The sequence below is a fragment of the Microtus ochrogaster genome, unplaced genomic scaffold (genome assembly GCF_000317375.1).
Source record: "Microtus ochrogaster isolate Prairie Vole_2 unplaced genomic scaffold, MicOch1.0 UNK1, whole genome shotgun sequence".
NCBI lineage: Eukaryota > Metazoa > Chordata > Mammalia > Rodentia > Cricetidae > Microtus > Microtus ochrogaster.
The window spans coordinates 28,769,613-28,789,474 of record NW_004949099.1 but is presented as its reverse complement, the minus strand read 5'-3'; the positions used below and the strand labels follow the sequence as shown (position 1 = coordinate 28,789,474).

Here is a 19,862-nt window from a genome sequence, read left to right as displayed (position 1 = left end):
GTAAAGTGTGTCATGTTTTCTCCATGTGAAGGGAATTGCTGCACTTCTGAGGAGAGCATGCCTTTGAAGCAAAGTTTGAGCCACCAGCAGAGACTCCATGGTGCTGCTGTCCAGTAGAGGTGGAGCCTGCAAGTGGTTCTGAGGCAGGGCTCCGGTTCCTATTGACCTGGTCAGAAGCCCAGTGCTGGGTACTGGGCGTCACATGGTGATTTATGCTTACTATGGTGTCTCTTGAGTCCTCTGATACAGTGGGCACTAACCACAACCTGTGATACAAACTTAGAAACAAGGAACAAAATTTGGGGGCTGGGAGCATGTGGCTCAGTGGCAGAGTGTTTGAAACATTTGTTACAGTCCCCAGCACCACAAAGTTAAAAGTTAAATTAAGAAAAATGGGGAGTTCCATATTCTCAGTTGCCCAAGCTACATTTTAAGCTCAGGAGCCACTGTGACCCTGCAGTGTTTATGTGGGCAGTCAGTCCTAGCATGGGGCCATCTGCTTAGGGGGCCCTGCTTAGCCTGTTTTCTAGACACTTCCCATGGGAAAGCCCTGAGCTCCTGTCCATACTGCTGGTCCCATCCTACAGAGTTCCTCCTTCCGTCCCACTCCTCATCTGACCTTCTCCCCAAGTCAGAACCCCTTGCTCTGCCCTCACTCAGGAGCCACTCTGAGAAACCCTAAAAGGGCTTTGGTGTGGTTGCTGGTCTCTCTTCATGTTCTTGTGACTTTAGACACTGTTGCCTCTTCCTGATAAGAATGCTTTCAGTTATTCCTTGATGTTTGCATTGAGTTCTAGATTCTTTCCCCCTTACCTTTGTTGATTTTATTTATTTTTGTTTTTTTTGAGACAGTGTTTCTCTGTGCAGCTAGCTGTGACTGTCCTGGAACTTGCTTTATAAACCATGCTGGCCTCCAACTCAGAGATCACCTTCCTCTGCCTCTCCTGAGTGCTGGGAATAAAGGTGTGCGCCATCACCACCCTGCTCTATTTTATCTTTACGATGTTAACATGCTTGCAGTAGTGAAACAGTCTTAGAAAGTGTACTTGGGCAAAGTGTGGCCTCCCCTGGGAGACACTAGCCTCCTGTGCTACTTGAGAGCAAGTGTGACTTTACCTTCCATTCACATGGGCACTGGCGCTTTCGTGCAACAGCGTGTGGTATAGCCCTTTACACCAGTGTCATGTCCGTGTTCAAAGCCGCATAGCAGTCCAGGTCCCCCCACACTCCCCAGTGCACTTGCTAGTCCCATGTACACAGCCCGTAAGGGAACTCCCAGCACTTAGAGTAATTAAAGCTGCCTAGAAAGTCTGTAGTAGTGCAAGCTGAGGGCCAGCAGCTGGTAACATGCAACTGTGCTAATTGGACTGGCTTTGGGACTTCTCTCTGTGAGGGAAAGTGGAACAAACGAATCCCAAACTGGGACTCTCTCGGTCTTTCAGAAGGCTGGGGAAAGTGTTTGAAAGCAAGAATCTGGTGTCTGAGGGGAGAAGTTGATCACTGGCTCTGGTGGGGGCTGTGCTTTCTTGTGGGTTTTTTTTTACTCTGGCAGAGGAGCTGGTGGCACCTTCTGCTTTGCAGAGCCCATAGTTCTTACTGTCCCGTGTAGACTTACTGTGCGCCCTGCCTTATCCCTGGAAGTGGCCCTGCTTCTTGTTTCTTGAGTCCCCTAGGTCCCAATGTGTGCTACCAAGGGGCTTTTATTCTACAAACTTTCAAAAGCCACAGAAACGTCCCTGCATCTCAGAACTTCAGCTCGGAGGAGACTGAGCTGTTGGGCTGGTGTTGCCTCCTTCACTTTGCTGGGACCATGAGGGAAGCAGCAGAGGCGTCAAGGGGCAGCTGGTATGCTGAGCTACACTGTAGAGGGCATGGACCTCCTGTCACTCAGCGTGATGGCCACTGCTAGAAACAGCCTCTCTGTGGCAGTAGCCATGAGTGCCTACTATGTGCCGCCCAGGTGATGTGTCATGGGCATGAACCTTATTTTGGGGTGTTGGTATTCCTGCTATCCCCCTTTTCAGACATCAGCATGGGGCCTCTGCCACTCAGTTGAGGGCCCCCCTCAACTGAGGTGATAGCAGTGCCTGGCTTTCCCACACACTGCCCCTAGAAGCAGCCTTACGGTGGCATCTGTGGCACGTGTTTGAGTCTGAAGTTCCTGTACGATCAACACAATTGCAGATACTGTGAGGTTAACGGTGACAACTGTTGATTTAGGCTGTGTAGAAGGGGCGTGTGGTACTGGGGGCTGGAGAAGTGAACAGTGCTCTATCTACAGGGACAGTGGAAAGAGAGCGGCTGTCCAGCTCGCTGCTCGCAGGACAGAAGAGAACCGTGTAAGAGCAGACAAGGAACAAGAGGTCTCCTCTTTTTCTCCATCTTCTTCTCTTGAGGCAGAGTCTATCATGAACCTGAAGCTCCCCAGCTGGCTACACAGGTTGCCATTCCCAGCTTTTTTTTTTTTTTTTTGGTTTTTTTGAGACAGGGTTTCTCTGTAGCTTTGGAGCCTGTCCTGGAACTAGCTCTTGTAGACCAGGCTGGCCTCAAACTCCCAGAGATCCGCCTGCCTCAGGCTGGCCTCAAACTCCCAGAGATCCGCCTGCCTCTGCCTCCCGAGTGCTGGGATTAAAGGCGTGCGCCACTACAGCCCGGCTCCCAGCCTTTTTTATGTGGGTGCTGGGTCCAAACTCTGGCCTTTGTGCTTGAGCACTAAGCAAAGACCCACCAAACCATCTCCCTGTCCTGCTTTTCTTTAAAAAGAAAACAAAAATCAGTTTGCAGTGCTGAGACCGGAGCTGTACCCCCCAGTCCCAGATAGAGTTTTCTGTAGCCCAGGAAAGCACATTTTTAATTATTTAAATTCTTAAATTTTCTGACTGAAATTTGAAATAATAGCACAAACCAGTAGTACCTTTGCTTCAAAGATTTAAAGGGGAGTATCTGAACTCACAGAGATCCGCCTGTCTCTGCCTCCTGAGTGCTTTAAGTTTATGAAAAGATTCCTTTATATCGTGTGTGTACATGGACACATAAATACCATTTATAAATAAATAATTAATTTTTTAAAATCAAGAATTGTTGGTCAAAGGTTGCTTCGTGGAACCTTTGAAATTATGTGTCTTCTCTCTCCGCCATAGCTTCCCCGGGTGCCCACATCTGAAATGGGTCCAGAGCCTTGCTCTGTCTGTCCTGAGCTTTATGTAGTCTCACCAATATCCCTGAAAATGCCCTGGGGATCTAAGGGACTATTTTACAGCCTTGCTCTCAGTTACTCTAAACAGTAACTCAGAAACTGAGATATTGCTAAGTTGAGATTTTCTTTGTTTGTTTGTTTAAATCCCCTCCCACTTACATGTGTTTGACAGAGAAGTACAAACTCAGAGCTGCTTTGTCTGAGATTAACTGTGCCTTTCACGTTTTAGTAAGCGCTGGGGACTAGCCTGAACAGTGCTGGGCACACAGCTGATTTCTAATGGTGACCTGGGTGATCATAACCACACCCCCTGGGTTCTGTCGACAGCCTTTGCTGATGAAGTGTGGGTACCTTTAAGTAAAGGTCACAGGCCTGACCTGGGCTGTGTGGGTTTCTTGTTTGTCAGGCTGGAGGCATTTTCTCATTTTCACAGTTGAGCTGAAAACAAAGGCCGCCTTATCCTAGCGGGGAGCTGTTCTAGGAGAGCTGACATCAGCCTTTTCCCAGCAGGCATCGCCTCTGCCTTAAGAGTCTTCCACAGAGAGCTGCTCAGGCAGGTCACCATCTTGCTCCTGGCATTTTTCTGGCTGAATAACACATAACACATTAAATGAAGAAATGCCAAGGGTGTCAGGAGCCAGAGGACAGAACCAGAGCAATATCGTCCAGGCTGTGAGGGGACTGGCCAGCTTTGTGGCTGTGGTCTGTGTCTTAGGGGTTGCAGAAGTGGGTCAGAACCTTGGGGAAGAAGGACTTGCCAGGAGCACGGGTGTGTGCAGGATCACGTTCTAAAGGGACACATTAAAATCATAAAACAGGAGTGTGTTTAGATTGATGGGTTAAGCCGAAGACATTTATTCAAAATTAGAGGGAACATAACAGCGCTGAGCTTTGTTTTCCTCCCCAAGCCTGGAGCGCTCAGCTGGGGACACAGATTACAGCTGTGGGGAGCAGAGACAGTTAATCTGGGCATTGCTTGGTTCATTCTCTTCCTACTGCAGCACAGAGCTGGCCTGTCCTGCAATAAAGTGCTGCTCTCTGAGGTCTCTGAAAGATCCAACTGAGGGAAGAGGAAAGATAAAGACAGTGCTGAGGGGTTGGGCTGGGTGTGGGTCCCTGGGCACCTCCTCTCCTCTGGAATCTCCCTGCTGCACAGGGCAGGAGGAGGCTGGTGGAGCTCTGGTGTTTACACTTGAGCGGGCACAGTGCTTGGCTCCTGCTTTGCTGTTGTTGGGCGGAAACACTCCGTTCTCACATCTGACACATTGTCTCCCGAGCAGACTCAGAGCTTCAAGTTGTCTTACTGCACCGGGGTCTGGCGGGAGGGAGGGAGGCACCTGTCCAAAGGAGGGTCCGAATTCTGGTCTCACCCCCCTCCCCCCGTGCTGGCTGGCAGAGAAGTGGGGCCTCTGTTCTGCTTCTACATCTTGGGCTTCTTCTTGCCTCCCTTGAAGAGACCCAGGAGATGGCATTAGGCTGCCAGGCACAGTGGCGCACATCTGTGAACCCAGTACATGGGAAGCTGAAGCAGGGGATTGGAGAGTTCATGGTCAACCTGGGCTACATAGCCACAGTTGTCTCCAATCCTAGAGGGGAGGGCGGGAAGCTAACGAACCCCTGCAGAGACAGTTTCAGAGCTGGGTGTTGTAGAAGTCTGTTCTCATTATGTCAGCAAGTGCAGGGGTTCGGCCCTTGTTGAGGCTGTCTGTCGTCAGAGCTGCTGAATGCACAGAGGTGTGTCTATGTAACTTGTCAGATTCTGGGTCAGACACAGGGAAACAGTGCTGGGGAGGGGGATCAGTTGTCTGGATTGTGTTCCTTCAACATCTTTGTCGAAGCCCTGTCCTCCAGGGTGATGGTCTTTGGAGCTGATGCAGTTAGATGAGGCCAGGAAGGTGAGCCCTGTTCAGATGGATTAGTGCCCTAGTAAGAAGGAACCACAGCACTGTTCCCTCTTTCTGTAGGAGGACTCAGAAGAGGACTGCAAGCTGCCATGCCATGCCACACACTGGTCTTAGGTCTCCAGGGACGGCAAGTGACGAACAACTGTCATTTGACATCTGTTGTTTAGATCCAGTGTTATCCACCATGGTGCATAACTTCTCCCAGAGACAGTGGCCGACCAAACAAGCATTTGATTTTAGAATTCTGCTGTAACCTGTCAGACCCGTAAAGCTGAACTATTAGAATGAAGTGGCCGAATAATTCCCTGATACAGGAACACTGAGGGTCATCTTCAACCCTGGGGCCTGTCAGGGCCGTGGGCTGAGCAGTTGAGGAAGCTAGGCCAGGTTTTCCCATGGGGCTCACAAGTTCATTGAGTTCAGTGGCATTTCCCTTCTTACCTTCACTAGGGACTTACTGTAGCAGATTTGGGGGACACACAACACCATGCTGTGTGTGACCTCCTCTTTTGATAGACCCTTCTATGAGCCCTCTTACTTCCTTTGGTCCCCTTCCTACTTTGGGGCCACTCATCTTAGGATCTTTCCACTGTCTCTGGTTTTGTTTGTTTGGAGACAGGTTCTCATTACTAAATGTAGCTCTGACTGCCCTCGAACTCACTATGAAGATCCAGGCTGGCTTTGATCCTCCTACTTCTACCTTCCAAGTGGTAGGATCAAGGGTATGTGCCACCATGCCTGGCTACCCAGGATCTTTCAGAGATCCCATTGCTTTAACAAAATACCCAGAGCAGTTTAATTTGCAACAAAAAGAAGTTTGTGTAGCTTCCTGCTCCAGAGACGGAAGCCAAGAGTTTTGGCTGCTTCCAGTGAGGGCTTTGTGCTGTATCCTGGTGGAAACAGAGGGGAAACAGAAGACAGTGGCCTTTGAGAGCTAGTCCATTTCCCCGAGAACTAACACAGACTCTGGAGAAGGCTGTTCATTCCCTTCAGGGCACTCCCTCCCCACATCACCGAACCACAATCCAGTTTCAGCAGGAGTCTGGCGCACACAGCACACAGTCTCTATACTTATTGCTGTCTCTGTGCTTTCAGGCGTCCTTGTTGCACTGACCCTTTAAGTGAGTCTGTGCAGGCTGTGGTTTAACACTGCCACTCCACCTAGGAGATTGCCATATTGTTATCTATGGTGAGATCTGCCTCCTTTTGCATATACACCCCGTGTAGGAATTCCGCTGTGTCACATTCCTTCATGCGTGTGGTTGATAAAGAGCTTTCTTCTATCTCAGAAGTCATCCCCTGTCTCCTGCCCCCATCTCCACATTGAACTTATGTTATATAGGCATGGTCTGCTGACTCTTTTTCATGGAAGCCCCCGCCAAGGTCATATTGTAGACCCCCTCTTCCCACAGACCTCCTTCTGGATCACGTCTCTGAAGTATTTGTCTTTGTGGCTCCCGGTCAGCTAGGGGAGATCACTGAGTTCCCTGGCTGCAGCCTGCCCCAGGGCTTAGGGCCTCAACTGAGCCTGCAGGCTCCTGAGCCATTCAGAAACTTCTTTATAGGATATTGTTGTTGTCACTGTGTGCCTCTCTTTATCCCCTCTCTGATGTAGCTCTTCTATGGCAGGGCTGGACTCCCTCGTTCAGTCAAAAGCTCCGTATCTAGTGCAATGTCAGGTACTCCTAGTGGCTAGGTCACCCCTGGAATATGAAAGGAACAAGAGCCCTTGAAGCTCTCTTCCTTTTGATGGAGATGAATTTTATAAACTGGGCTTTCATAGTACAAGTCTTCAATCCCACCACTCCAGAGGCAAGCAGATCTTTGTGAGTTCAAGGCCAGCCAGGACTACATAGTAAAACCCTACCTAAAAAAAAAAATAATTTTTAGATGTGTAATGTCTTAGGTAGCATTGCCTCTGGTGCCTCCTTGTGTTCTGCGGCCATGGTGTTCATTTCCAGGCTGTGACAGAGTCCACTATTGCCGTCCTGTGCCCCACCCGTACCCCATCTTCCAGAACAGTAACCCCAGGAACCCCTTGAACCTGTGGAGGTGCCTCATTCAGCCTGCATCCTGGACCTGCCAGTCTTATCTTGGTGTCAACTCTGAGGAGTGAACTCTGAATAAAATGCCCTCTTTCCACCCCCCCACCCATTTACATTTCATTTTTTCTGCAACTGATGAAAATGCTGCCCCCCCCCATCCTTCTAGTTACCTTTTTCCTGCAACTGGCATCAGTCCCGGTAGAACATGATGTGAGGCATTGGCTATGGTGGGGCGAGCATCAGTATCACTGTGGGGAGGACGCTGGAAAGCAGAGGAATTGCTGGGGTGGCCCAGTACTTCTAGAGCAGCGACCCAGTCAGACTTCATCTGAGATGAAAAGAAGAAAAAGTACAAGTGTATGTGACTGAAGAGATGACTGCTCTTCCAGAGAACCAAGGTTCGATTCTAAAAATCCACATGGTGGGTGGGATCTGATACTCCCTTCAGGGCCTCTGTGGGTACCATGCACACAGTAATTCATATGCATACACACATGCATTCAAATGCTCAAATACCCTTTTTTTTTTAAAAATTTTGAGACAAGGTTTCTCTGTGTAACCACTCTGACTATTCCTGAACTCGCTCTGTAGACGAGGCTGACCTCGAACTCACAGAGATCCGCTTGTCTCTGCCTCCTGAGTGCTGGGATAAAGGCGTGTGTCATCACTGCCCACTATTTTTTAAAACCTTAAAAAAAAAAAGAGTAAACACTCTTATCTTGGCAAAACAAGTAGGTCTGCACCACGTGTCCTTCACGTTTGCCACCAACCCTTCCACCCAGGGCTCCACTTTCTAGTAGATTCACTCTGTTTAGTTGCTTCTGAGTGACAGCCCAGGACCCATGCCAGTCACAGCTTACCTCTCTAGCCTCCTGCTTCGGGTCCTATTTGGTAGTTTATTTCTGGGAAAGCTGTGAATAGGGCAGGTGACAGCAGGACCCCTCCAAGCCACGGGGCAGCTGCACCTTGGTGAAAGGATTCAGAGGCAAGCAAGCTAAGCTCTGCCGACAGGTCTTTTTCCAGGACCTGTGTGTGGGACACTGCTGGGTTTGTCCATGGGCTGTGTCTCCTTGACTACAAAATAAAATCCACACTCCTTGGGTGACCTTCAAGGATGGAAGAGTCTGTTGCAACAAACTCCTTTTCCCAGTAAACACCTCCCTGGACTTTCATGGAAACACTGTGGTTAAAATTTAAAAGAATTGATGGAGATCTGTGTTGTCCGTCACCTTCAGGGCGGCAGCTAAGCATGGGTTGTCTGCCTGTGTGACAGGCAACTCTGACACAAGTCAGGCCGAGTACATGGAATGGCTCTGCTTTCCCTTGTGACCTTCATCATTTGAAACCATTGCCCATGACATCTTAATGCATTCGGTTCCCAATCATACTCCTGGACAGCTCTGGTGCGGGTGTCCTTGGGGGCTCCCAGCAGAGAGATCTCCACACATTCCATGGCCTCAACTTTAAATCAGGTTGTTCTAAGCTGTCTGATCAGCACTTACCCTTCCCACCCACTCCCATGTCCGCATTCCGGATGGCATTCTCCCGTGAACTACTCAGCGGCCCACAGTGAACAGGCCACGGCACCTTCTGGCGGCTCGTGCCTGGTAACTGCCCCACATCCCAGCATCTTTGTTTCCTACTTGTGTAGATGATGATGTGGTCTACCAAAGCCTTCTTCACTGTCAGTGACACCTCTTACAGGTAGTTTGTAGCTCTATATGCTTGCAGTGCTTCTTCTGTCCCAGCCTTCCGAGCAGCTGGGACTCTTGGCTTGTTTTCTTTTAGCTCTCTAATGCTTTTTCTTTATTCCTTTCTTTAAATTAATTGATATTTTAGGGCAGGGTGAAGTTACAAACATGTTGCTTTAGAGATTTTTTTTATAGGAGAGTTGTTCTAGAGAGAGTTTGGTGGCAAGTTTTGGTCCTAGAGGACCCAGGAATTGTCCTGGAAGGTCAGCACTCACGAACTCTCCTGTTGAACCAATGTCAGGGGCCGCTTGTCCATGAACACTGAGACGACACTATGTCCCCCACTGATGGTGGAGTGCTGTCCCGATCAATCCATTGTAACTAAGCATGTTAGCCCCTAATCTGGTCAGTGTACGGCTGGCCGATCGGGGTGCTTTGGTATGCAGGTACCTGGGAAGATCTCACTGCACAGTGCCAGCCCAGGAAGAGAGCGGGATTCTCTGCCCAGAGTACTGTTTCTACTGAATGCACCCTCCCTTCACACCATGGAGGAGTGGAAGACCCTCTGCATAAGATGAATAAAGAGGGGATTTAGGGCTGGTGTGTGGTTGCCATGTAGGGGAGGCTGAGCTCCCAGAGAGGGCATGAGGGAAAGTCAAAGAAAGGGATACTAAAGGAACCATTAGGTTTGGGGGGGGGGGGCGTGTCACACTGGCTGAGCTGCTAGGTAAACTCAGCAGGTCACCTCTACCTTAGGGTGGCTTTCTTTTTCATAGGTTGACCAATTCTCCAGAGGCTACTATCTCCAGCTAACTAGTTGGACAGTTTAACTTAAAAATAAAAACCAAACAAACAAACAAAAAAAAAACAGTGATTTTATTTATTCATGACAAAGCTTTCTTTTCCGTCCTAACCCAACCAAAATAGATTGTTTCCCTGTGGTTGCCAGTTGTTTACTTGTTGATAATTTGTTTGAAGCTCCCCCCCCCCCCGCCACTGCCCCTTCTCTCTTTGTCCCTGACGTGCTGGGGATGGGACCCAGGAGGCCAAGCACGGAGCTACATCCCAGTTGGGTTCCGTAGACTGAGAACTAGAAATGTGTTTCGCGTGCGCGCCCGGGATCTTGTTTCCAGCAGCAGCACACTTGGTCCACAACTGAAATGGTGGCTGCTGTTGAGAACACACTGGCCTCAAATTCACTCTGCTCCCAAGGGTGACCTCTGCTCCTTCTGCCTTCATCTCTCCAGTGCTGGGATGCCAGGCGCACCACCACACCTTGTTTATCTGTGGATGGCTGAACGCGGGAGCTCATGCTGGGCAAGTGTCCTGCTGGCTTTGCATGGTCTCAGGACTTTAGGCTTGTTCATCACTGTTCCTTCATGGGGTTGTGATCTGCTGCATGGCTGGTGAATGTGCTCCCAAGTGCTGGGAGTGGGCAGGGCCAGGGGCACTTCTGGGATTCCCGAGGTCCGCCGCATTTTTCCTTTCTTTAGATAAGATTGGTTAACTCCTTGCATTTCCAAGAAATGCCAGTGCCATTCCAGTTCAGGGTCTCTTTGAAGGTTCCAAGTCTTGTTTTCCTGTTGCTGGTGACCAAAGAACTTGCTAGCAAGTAAAGATACTGGGGCTGCTCAGGTTTGTCTGGGCTTTGCAGGCCTCTTTGGCATCCCCATCCTGTTCATCTCTCATATCCCATTTTTCTGAAAGTGGAATTTGTGGGTTGGAGGGTACCCGTTTGGTGTCTGATGACCTCTGTGAACCTACCCGTTCCCTGCATCTCCCCAGTAACGACTGTTTCTCACTTACTTAAATGTAGGACTTTTCATCTTCACACAGAGCTCAGCAGCTCTCCAGGTGTACCTGCTGGCCACGTGTCTTCTTCTGTGGCCGTGACTGTCACACTTCTGGCTTCTGAAGTCTTTCAAATATTTACAGTGTTTGGAAAAGAAAGACCTTTCAGGCTGGGGTGATAGCCCAGTCTGTGAAGTGCTTGCCTTGCAAGCAAGCACACTTGAGTTTTTCCATCCCCAGGAGCACATGGAGAAGCTGGTTGGGGGCCCCCACTGTAACCCCAGTGCTGGGGAGGCAGATCTCTGGAGCTCCTCAGCAGTCGGCACAGCCTACTTACTAGGTGTGAGTTTCAAGCCAGTGAGAAAGACACTTTTTAAAAAAAAAAAACCAAAAACAAAAAACAATGATAGCAGAAAAAAAAAACAAAAACAAAAAACCCAAGCCCAGGGTGGATTGATTGCCCGTGGTGAGTGATGCTGGAGTCGGACCTCTGTGCCGGCACCCACTCCCCTCCCCCAACCCAGTTTCTTTCTTTGGAAGTGAGTAGATTGCTCACTGGATCTTGTTCTTTAGCAGGAAAGCCTTCTAGAACTGCTCTAGAAAGGACTGAACTGTGTTGGTAATTCCCATAACACGCGTAGGGCAGGGCAGTGTACATTACATGTACATTAGGAAATGAAGGGACCTTATTTGAGTGGACTTCACCGGTCTGTTTATCTGGGCTCTTCCTGGCAGCCTCCTGCGTTAGAGGAGGGGGAGCTGGAGGGTTTAGCCTGGGTCGAGAGGTGGGTCTGACTGTGGGGTGGAGCTCAGAAGCTGGACAGGGCTCCTCACTTAGTGGAAGGGTACCCTGGCTAGCTGCCGCTGCTCTTTCCTTCCAGGGCCTTTCCCGCAGAGCTGAGCCAGGAGTGTGTTACTAGTCTCTTGTTGGGTACTCTTAGTAAACTCTGAAATAAAAAATGAAGTTGTTTTTATTTAACCATTTTACCAGATGTTCCCTGGGCCTTGATGGATGCAGCATTTACTAGAAAGTTACACTCCTGAGATGCAGTGTTATGGACACAGTTGCTACAGACAGTGACAGTTGGTGGGACTGGAAGACAGTCCCCCCCCTCCCTCTTCCCACCCCCACCCCCACTGCGTTTTCCTCCCACAAGAAATGCTCTTTCATTGGGGTACTCTCCTCCTCTGCTACAGGTCTAGCTTGCGCAGGCTATATTGCAGGCCCATGCACGTTGTAAGCAAGCCTCCTTTGGAGCTAAAGGAACCAGATGGGCCCTTGACTCTCCTAGTAACTGAGGCTGCTGGCCGGGGGTGAGGGTGAGGTTCATGAACCTGCAGGTAGGAAGAAATAGTGTGGGCACCCGGGCTAGCTGTGTCTGCAGTGCTGGCCTGCAGTCCTTCCAAGAGAACAGCCTCTCAAGTTGGCTCTGCAAGGAGGGCGAGAGGACCAGAGAACCCACAGAAGCTGAACTGCAGGCCTGTCCCCTCCCTCCTGCCTCGCCCCTTCCTGCCAGCATTTCCTTTGGCCAAGTTGTAGAGTTTGCTAAAAGCCTGATGTTATGGAAGGTAGGGGAACAAAGAAAGAGGAAGTGGCTTGCTGTAATTCTGACAGCAGATCTGTTTTCTCTGAAAATGGAACTGCAGCGATGCATGCAACGATCTTGGCAGGCTGCACTCTGTAAATAACGCCTCCCAGGAGTTCCCAGCCTCTCCCAGGCCCGCAGGAAGCTTCCCCTGCAGCGCGGGGTGGGCAGCCCCGCACCTCACACCCCCCTGGGGGGGGGGGGACGGGACTCTTATTCTGACGGGGCGCGGGCCTGTTGTGCCTGCCAAGTTTGTGAGGCCCCAGGCTTTCTTGTGGGAGGACGCTGGGCTGTCTTCATGCTCCTTGGCAATGATTAAAGTGAGGTTAGTACCAAAACCCCCTTTCATTTTATTCCCTTATCCTGCCGTTTTCAAAGCAGATGGCAGTGCTGTATTTTCAGCTGTAATTGATTTAAGCTGGGGAAGACAGAGCTGATGGGCGCAGAAGGGACGGTCCTCCGGTCCCTGTCTCCTGGCCGCCTAGCACCTTGTCCCAAGCCCAGTCATGTAGCCGCCAGAACCTCCTGCAAAGGGCGAGGGGTTGTTGGGAGAGTGGGGTGTGGAGGGAGCTGGCAGAGTGAAGGAGCCCAGGTTCAGGTGCAACTGTCACGTGACAGGGTCTGGTTGGAGGGGAGCAGCTGCTGGGGGCCCTGTTCCTCCTCCTCAGACCAGATGCCAGGCTCATGCTTCTGCTCTCAAATTTATTCTTAACAGAAGATAACGATAAATAAAAGCACTTGATGATGTCTGGAGGCTCTGACCTCAGCGGTCACTCCACTCAGGGTCCCCCGCCCCCAGGCACTATTCTTGGCTTCTTGGGTCTGATAGAAAATGCTTTTGTCCCAGCTCTGGGGATCTTAGACAGTAGCTCTACCAAGCTCCCTCTGCCCAGCTAAGCTGCACCAGGCAGAGAGACCAGCAGGTTGGAGTGAGTGCCCTTGTTGCGTGGAATGGTGTAGACACTCTTGAGGATCTGGTCCTGCCACACACTGCTGCTGCCGCTGCCACACAAGTGGTAGTCATTATAGTTAACTTTAGCCACCCTCAGAAGACTTGAAGCAATTGGTATGGGCTCATAGTGAGAAATGAGAACCGCAGCTGTGTGGCTGTGGGTCTCCCAGAAGCTCTCAGCTGGTCATGGCCTCTGCTCCTCTGGTGGTCTAGGAAGAGGCCATGGTCCCAGTGTTTGTGAGTGTTGCTCTCACAACCCAGGTAAGCTTATTTTTTTAAAATTTTTTTAAAGGTTTATATATTTTATGTATACTAGTGCTCCAGCTGCATGGATGACTTTATGCCATCTGAGAGCATCAGATCCCACGATACGTGGCTGTGAACACCATATGGGTGCTGGGAATTGAACTCAGGGTCTCTAGAAGAGCAGTCAGTGCTCTTAACCTCTAAACCATCTCCCCAGCCCCAGGTAGGCTGTTTTTAAGAAGGCTTTATCAGTTCTGTGCTCGTGGACAGTTGGCTAATGAGAGACATGTTCTAGAGACCCAACCTGATAGACTACTGGTTGTCAGGACTTTTATTTGTTTTTTCAAGGCAGGGTTTGTCTGTGTAGCCCAGGCCTCTAACTCAGAGATCCACTTGCCTTTGCCTCTGAGAGCTGGGATTAAAGGCTTGCACCACCACTGACCAGTTTGCCAGAACTTTTAAGGACAAAGACCAAGAATCACCCTGCGATCCAACAGCTCCTCTTCTGGGAGTTTATACAGAACAACTGGAAATAGGGTGTACTGGCTCCTGTTTGTACACCTAGACTTACAGTGGCTCTGTTCATATAGCCAAGAGCTGGGAACAGCGCAGGAAGAAGCCCGTCAGTGGTGGTTGACAAAAAGCATGAGTCTTTGTTGCAGTGGAATATATTCAGCCTTAAAAAGACAGGAAATTCTTACACATACCAGCACATGGCTGGACCATGAGGGTATGGCGCTAAATGAAATAAGCCAGAGTCAAAACAATGACGGTGCGTGAGTCAACTTATGCAAGGCCTCTAGTACGGAGAAAGAATGGGTGGCTCATCTGGAGGGAACAGGGTGGTCCGACCAGGAGGGTGGTGCTTAGTGGGGGCAGCAGAGAACTCACGGAGGGGGGTGGTGGTGATACATATTATATGGCTGTGTGAATGTACTTCCTGCTACTAACCAGCATCCTTAAACATGAGAGATGGCTCAGAGGTTAAAGGCCCTGACTGCTCTTGCAGAGGACCGGAGTTAAGTTCCCGTCACTCACAAATTAGTTAGCAACCACCTGGAGCTCTAGTTTTAAGGGATCCCACACCATCTTGTGCAGGAAAACACTCGTGCACAAAAATAAATTTGAAGAAACATTAAATGGTATTGTGTCCCTTACCATAACACATAAATAAACCATGGGGCTGGTGGTGACCTTTGGAATCTAGGAACACTGCTGAGTGTCACGGGGTGAGCAGTGTTGGGACCGTGGCTAGTGCTGAGCTGTCTGTTGTTGTCATCTACAGGAGGAGTCAGAGGACTCCAGGGGCAGTGACTTCAGTTGGATGCGTTTCATAAGCGGAACCAGGGCCACCTGGCTTTTGGAGATTCTTATAGAGTGGACAGGTGTGGGGCTTAGAATCCTCTCCGCAGGTCTAGATCAAATGTCATATCAGCCATGAGCAGAAAGTTGGGTCCCTGTCTTCATTTTCTTCCCTGTTAAGAGCTCCAAGGTTTAGACTGAGTAAATTGTAACCAGACATTGTTCTTAGATGTCAGCGACCACACGGCTCGGGGAGAGATAGTTCTAGATGGCGATGCAGGCCTGCAGTCCTACTAATAAGGGAGGCGAGGCAGGAGAATCTCAAATTGGAGACCAGCTTGGGATCCATAGCAAGATACTAAATGGCAGCCTGGAAGGGCAGCTTTGTGACCTGGAGAAAGATGGAGTAGGCCCTCAGTGACATGCTCTGTGTCTATGGGAAACTTCTAAGAACGGAGGAGACATTGTCATTAGTCCATCCAGTTGCTAGCATACTGTAGTGTTCCTAAGCAACAGGATAATTCTCAAAAAATCATCTTTCTTTAAAGTAATTTAAAGCTTATTTCTACAGTTCAATATATAAATATTTTAAAAAGAAATCCTCTCTTTCCCGTTTTTGGAAAATGTTCAGCAAGGATAGACCAGATGCTTGGAGCCAATCATGTCCCTAAACATTGTGAATACGTGTGTTCCAGATAGACAGGCCTTTGGGCCCTTTATTGGTCCTGTTATATAGAAACCATGGTATGAGTCAAAAGATCATTTCTCAGGTGCGTATCTCATTGCTGTAGATTCTCAATACCCGAGGTTCTGTAGCTAGCTCTGTGGTAATTTAGTGGCTGGTTTTTGTTGTTATTTTTGGTTGTGGTTAGTAATTTTCAAGGTCAGTCATGGTTATAGGTGACTTGAGAAGAAAGACTCCCTTTCTTCCTGGTTTTTATTTGGTGTTGAATCAGTGTATTAAAGACTTCACGAGGTAATTTGGAACCTGTCACCACCAGCTGCAGGGTGCTGGCACCCCTGTGAAGGATGTGGGTGTGCAGCCATGTGGATTACACGTGTGGGAATGCAGGGTGCCTGCTCCAGAGGGGGTCACAGGTAGCGCTAATTTAAAAGAATGTTTATGTGTGACTCACCTTTCCTTTTAGAGTGTTATTTTTATTTTATATGTATGGGTGTTTTTGCTTGTGTATCTGTATGTGCATTACATGGGTGTAGTGCCCACAGAGGCCAGAAGAGGGTGTCAGAGTCTCTGGAGCTGAAGTTACAAGCAGCTGTGAGCCATCAGGTGGGTGCTGGGAACTGAGCCCAAGACCTCACCTTCCTATGGGACACAGGTGCTGAGGACCACAGACCTGGGGTGATCCGTTCTTGTTTCACCCAGCATACACATCCTGGGCTTCAGTTCAGAGGTTACCACTGTGCCGAAGGAGCCAGCCTTTTCCCGGTGCTCGGGTCTCAGTGCTCCTCTACAGTGATGCTCAGCGCCAGGCACTGCTGTGGGACAAGGACTTGCAGCGCAGTGTGATGCTGCTGACCGTCTGGTGAGGGCCTGGCTCCAGAGTAAAGTGAAGAGGCTGGTGTTTGTTGCCGAGTTCTGGCAAGTCAGGCAGGGAAAGACCTTTCTGGTAGCTGGAAGAAGAAATAAAGTTCCCTGAGTTTTTCCAAAAGGAAGACGTGGCACAAAGACAGGGCCTCTGCGGTTACCTGTCACTCATTAGGAGGCAGGCTTTGTGCTGAAGCCTTTCTGTACCGAGTGGCGTGCCTGAGGAAGCAAGCCACGTCCCTACAAGTGTCCATGCTCTGTGTAGCCATCTCTGTGGCCGCCAAGCGCAGCACCCCCACACCTTGAGTAGGATGAAGCTTCTGATGTTTTCATCAACAGTCTGATGTGATTTTTCAGTGATTGTTTTTTTCCCCTGCAAAGGTGTGGGGGAAATGGAAATCAAGGAGGGAATCTTCCCACGATTTAGCGGGCAGCTCTGCAAAGACCCTGTGGCAGCGTAGAGTGTGGTGTGCGGCGGCGATGGCGTTTGCAGCCCTTTCCTCTCTGGTAGCTTTGTGATCGAAGGTTACTCTCCTGGAGTTTCTCCAGCAGCCCTGACCCAGGTGCTGCCCCGTCTGCCCAGCCTCATGAGTGCCTCTGATGCTGGCTGCTCTTTGAAAGTCAGTTCATTCATAAAACTGTACCTGGTGCTGTGCAAGACACCAGCTGGCCCTGGTCTGTTTGGTCACTCCTGGTGCTGCAGGGACCACATCTTCTCTCCTGGTCAGCTGCAGCCTTCCTGTGGGGACACTGGGAACTCCCTTTCCTAACCCTAGAAAGGCTTGTCCCCGAAAGCTGGGCGTGGGAGAGGGAGGCAGGGGCAGGTAGGCTTCCAGGTGGGTCTGCAGGGAACTGGTGCTGCTGGATGTTTGGCACATCCTGGCCTCTTCCTTCACCCCACTCTCCAGTCTTCGTCTCAGTGGTCCCAAGTCCTCCCTAACGGGTAACAATATAAATGCCAGCCCAGTGGTGCCTGTCCCTGGATGGAGAGGGAGTAGTCTAGAGGTTTCTGCCCATGGCAGATGTGGCGGCTGGGCTCGAGGCAGGAAGAGCCTGATGCTTTCCATCCCTCTCTAGTTTAAGGACTGCTTAGTGCCAAAAACACAATAGTGGTTGTACTTTTTAGTATCATTCATTGAGAGAGTGTATAATGACGAAAGCAGCTGCAACCCAGGAGCAGCGGGGATATGGAGTGAGCATCTATTAATCTCAGCAGCATCCCATTCATTAGCATGAGCGTGCATGTGTGCAGCACATGATCTCCAGGCTCTGTAGACCATGCTTGGAGTGCACACGGGCTCTTGGCCTGTTTGTGTGTTGTCCTTGGGGGTTTGCGGCCACAGGTGGACCAGTTCTTGCTTGACAAACATGGGGAGAACATGGTGCTCCACCCCCAGTCCCATGGCAGACCTGATTCTCCAGCTTCCGTTTCTTCTGTTGTCTCAGCCAATGATGTGAAACACGTGCAGACGGTTCTGGTCTGGGGGGAGCGGGGCTGGAGTCAGAGTGTGAGGCCCAGCCCTGGAAAACGGGGAGCGTGGGGCTTGTGAGTGGGACCTCTCCCGAGACAGAGCCAGAGCCGCCTTGGACTCACCTGGTTATTTTACATTGTTTTAGTTGATAGTGTGTGGGGGCAGCGCCGTGTCATCAGAATTGAGTATGTGTGAGAAGCTCTGCATGGCCGTCACATGACAGGAAGTGAACTGTGTGGTGCTGCAGACAGTCTCTGAGACTGTGTGGCACTGATTCGCTTCCTTAAGGCTTGCACTTCAGCTTCCAGAAGCCTTTACCTTACCTGGGTGCCGCATCACTGTGGCTGTCGGTCATAGCTCCTGGTGGATGCAAGTGACACCTGGGCTGCTGGAGGGGCCCGGGAGCAGGGTGGTGGTGGAGGGTACATCATGACGTAGCCAGGCTCTTTCATGACTTGAGTGATGGCTCAGAAAGCCTTGGGGATCTTTGCTGTGGGGACCAGTCCCCAGTCCTCATCAGAAGGGCGGCAACCTTTGCCTCCTGTTACAGGAGTAAGGTTGGTTGCTCCTGCTTTGTCCCCTACCTGCTCTGGGACTTGGGCAGATCTCCCTTTGCCCTCGTTTTCCCTTCCCTCCTACAGCAGAGTTCTAAGGTGACACCTCAGAGCTGGTGTGGCACTGGGGGAGGAGTGGGGTGTCGTGCTCCTCAGCTGCCGTGGTGGCAAGTGGACACCAGGCAAGGGCATTCCTTCCAGCTCCATGCAGGCTTGCTGGGCTGACGGTCGGAGGAGAGCCAGCTCCACAGGCATTCTCCGTGGCACACAGGGAAGCAGATCCGTGGCTGCCTCCCTTCTGGAGCGGCCAGGCCCAGGACCTTGTACTCTGCATCCTCACTAACTGACCCTGGCCTCCTAGCCTCGTACACCAGGTGTGACTCAGTACACAGCATGTGTTCTCTGAGAGCCAGTCCTGGTTTCTGTAAGACCCTAAAGCGGAGCTGGAGACAAGGCTCAGAGGTTAACAGCACTGGCTGGTTTTCCAGTGGTCCTGAGTTGAATTCCCCATAACTACATGGTGGCTCACAAACATCTATAGTGAGATCTGGTGTCCTCTTCTGGAGTGCAGGCACATGCATAGGCAGGACACTGTATACATATACATGATAAATCTTTAAAGCAGTGGTTCTCAACCCTGTGGGTTGAGACCCCAACAGGGATGTATCAGCTATCGTATTTACATTATGGTTCATAACAGTAGCAAAATTACAGTTAGGAAGTCGCAGTGAAAATAATGTTGTGCTGGGCGGTGGTGGCGCACGCCTTTAATCCCAGCACTTGGGAGGCAGAAGCAGGCGGATCTCTGTGAGTTCGAGACCAGCCTGGTCTACAAGAGCTAGTTCCAGGACAGGCTCCAAAACCACAGAGAAACCCTGTCTCGAAAAAACAAAAAAACAAAAAAAAAAAACAAACAAACAAAAAAACAAAAAAAAAAAAAACAAAAAAGTGTTGTGTTTGGGGTCACCACTACACGAGGAACTGTAAAAGGGTCGCAGCACTAGGAACCGCTGCGCTAAAGCTTCAAAATGCCTTTGTATTAGTTATAGGTCAGTCAGCAGAGAGCATCACTGGAGAGGATTTCTGGAGATCTGTAAAGCAGTTTGACTCAGAGGTGAGGCAGAGCCGTGCAAAGATGGGGCCATGAGCCCGAGAAGCCAGCCACGTGCATCCTGAGGACTGAGTCGGCAGGTGATTTTTATCATCATGCCGACTCGGGTCATTGGGCGCGCAAGACAAATGAACCCTTACAGAGTCATCTTGCTGGCCTAACATTTTTTAATTTTCACCATTTTTTGATAATATTTAGCATAGAATTATTATATAGCTTGACAAAATCTTTTTCAAACCTTTTTAAGCTTTAAAAACAACTTCTAAGACTTTTGTTAAACCTAAGGTACAAGCGCACACATTACTGGAGGCTAGCCCAGGGTCAGGCTCCCCAGTGTCACTGGTTTCTAGCTCCTTTTTCCTGACATGAATAGGCAGAGGCAGGTTAGGTGGATCTCCGTCAGCTCAAGGCTAGCCTGGTCTAGTGATTGCTTTTCTTCTGAGGGAGGCTAATTTCTTTTTTTTTT

The 19,862-nt window shown here is 50.0% G+C and overlaps 1 protein-coding gene across 4 annotated transcripts in view; it reads left to right on the top strand.

Moving 5' to 3' along the window:
* Window positions 1-19,862, top strand: part of Vgll4 (vestigial like family member 4) — a 113,634-nt gene that overhangs the window by 88,050 nt on the left and 5,722 nt on the right. Inside the window, exon 1 of one of the 4 annotated variants that reach the window (XM_005365034.2) lies at window positions 12,503-12,538. The exons of the other annotated variants lie outside the window; for them this stretch is intronic. Within the exon in view, the coding sequence (XP_005365091.1) occupies window positions 12,525-12,538 (14 nt within the window). The 5' untranslated portion in view covers window positions 12,503-12,524. Of the gene's footprint in view, window positions 1-12,502; window positions 12,539-19,862 lie in introns of those variants that run through there. 4 annotated transcript variants of the gene reach the window in all.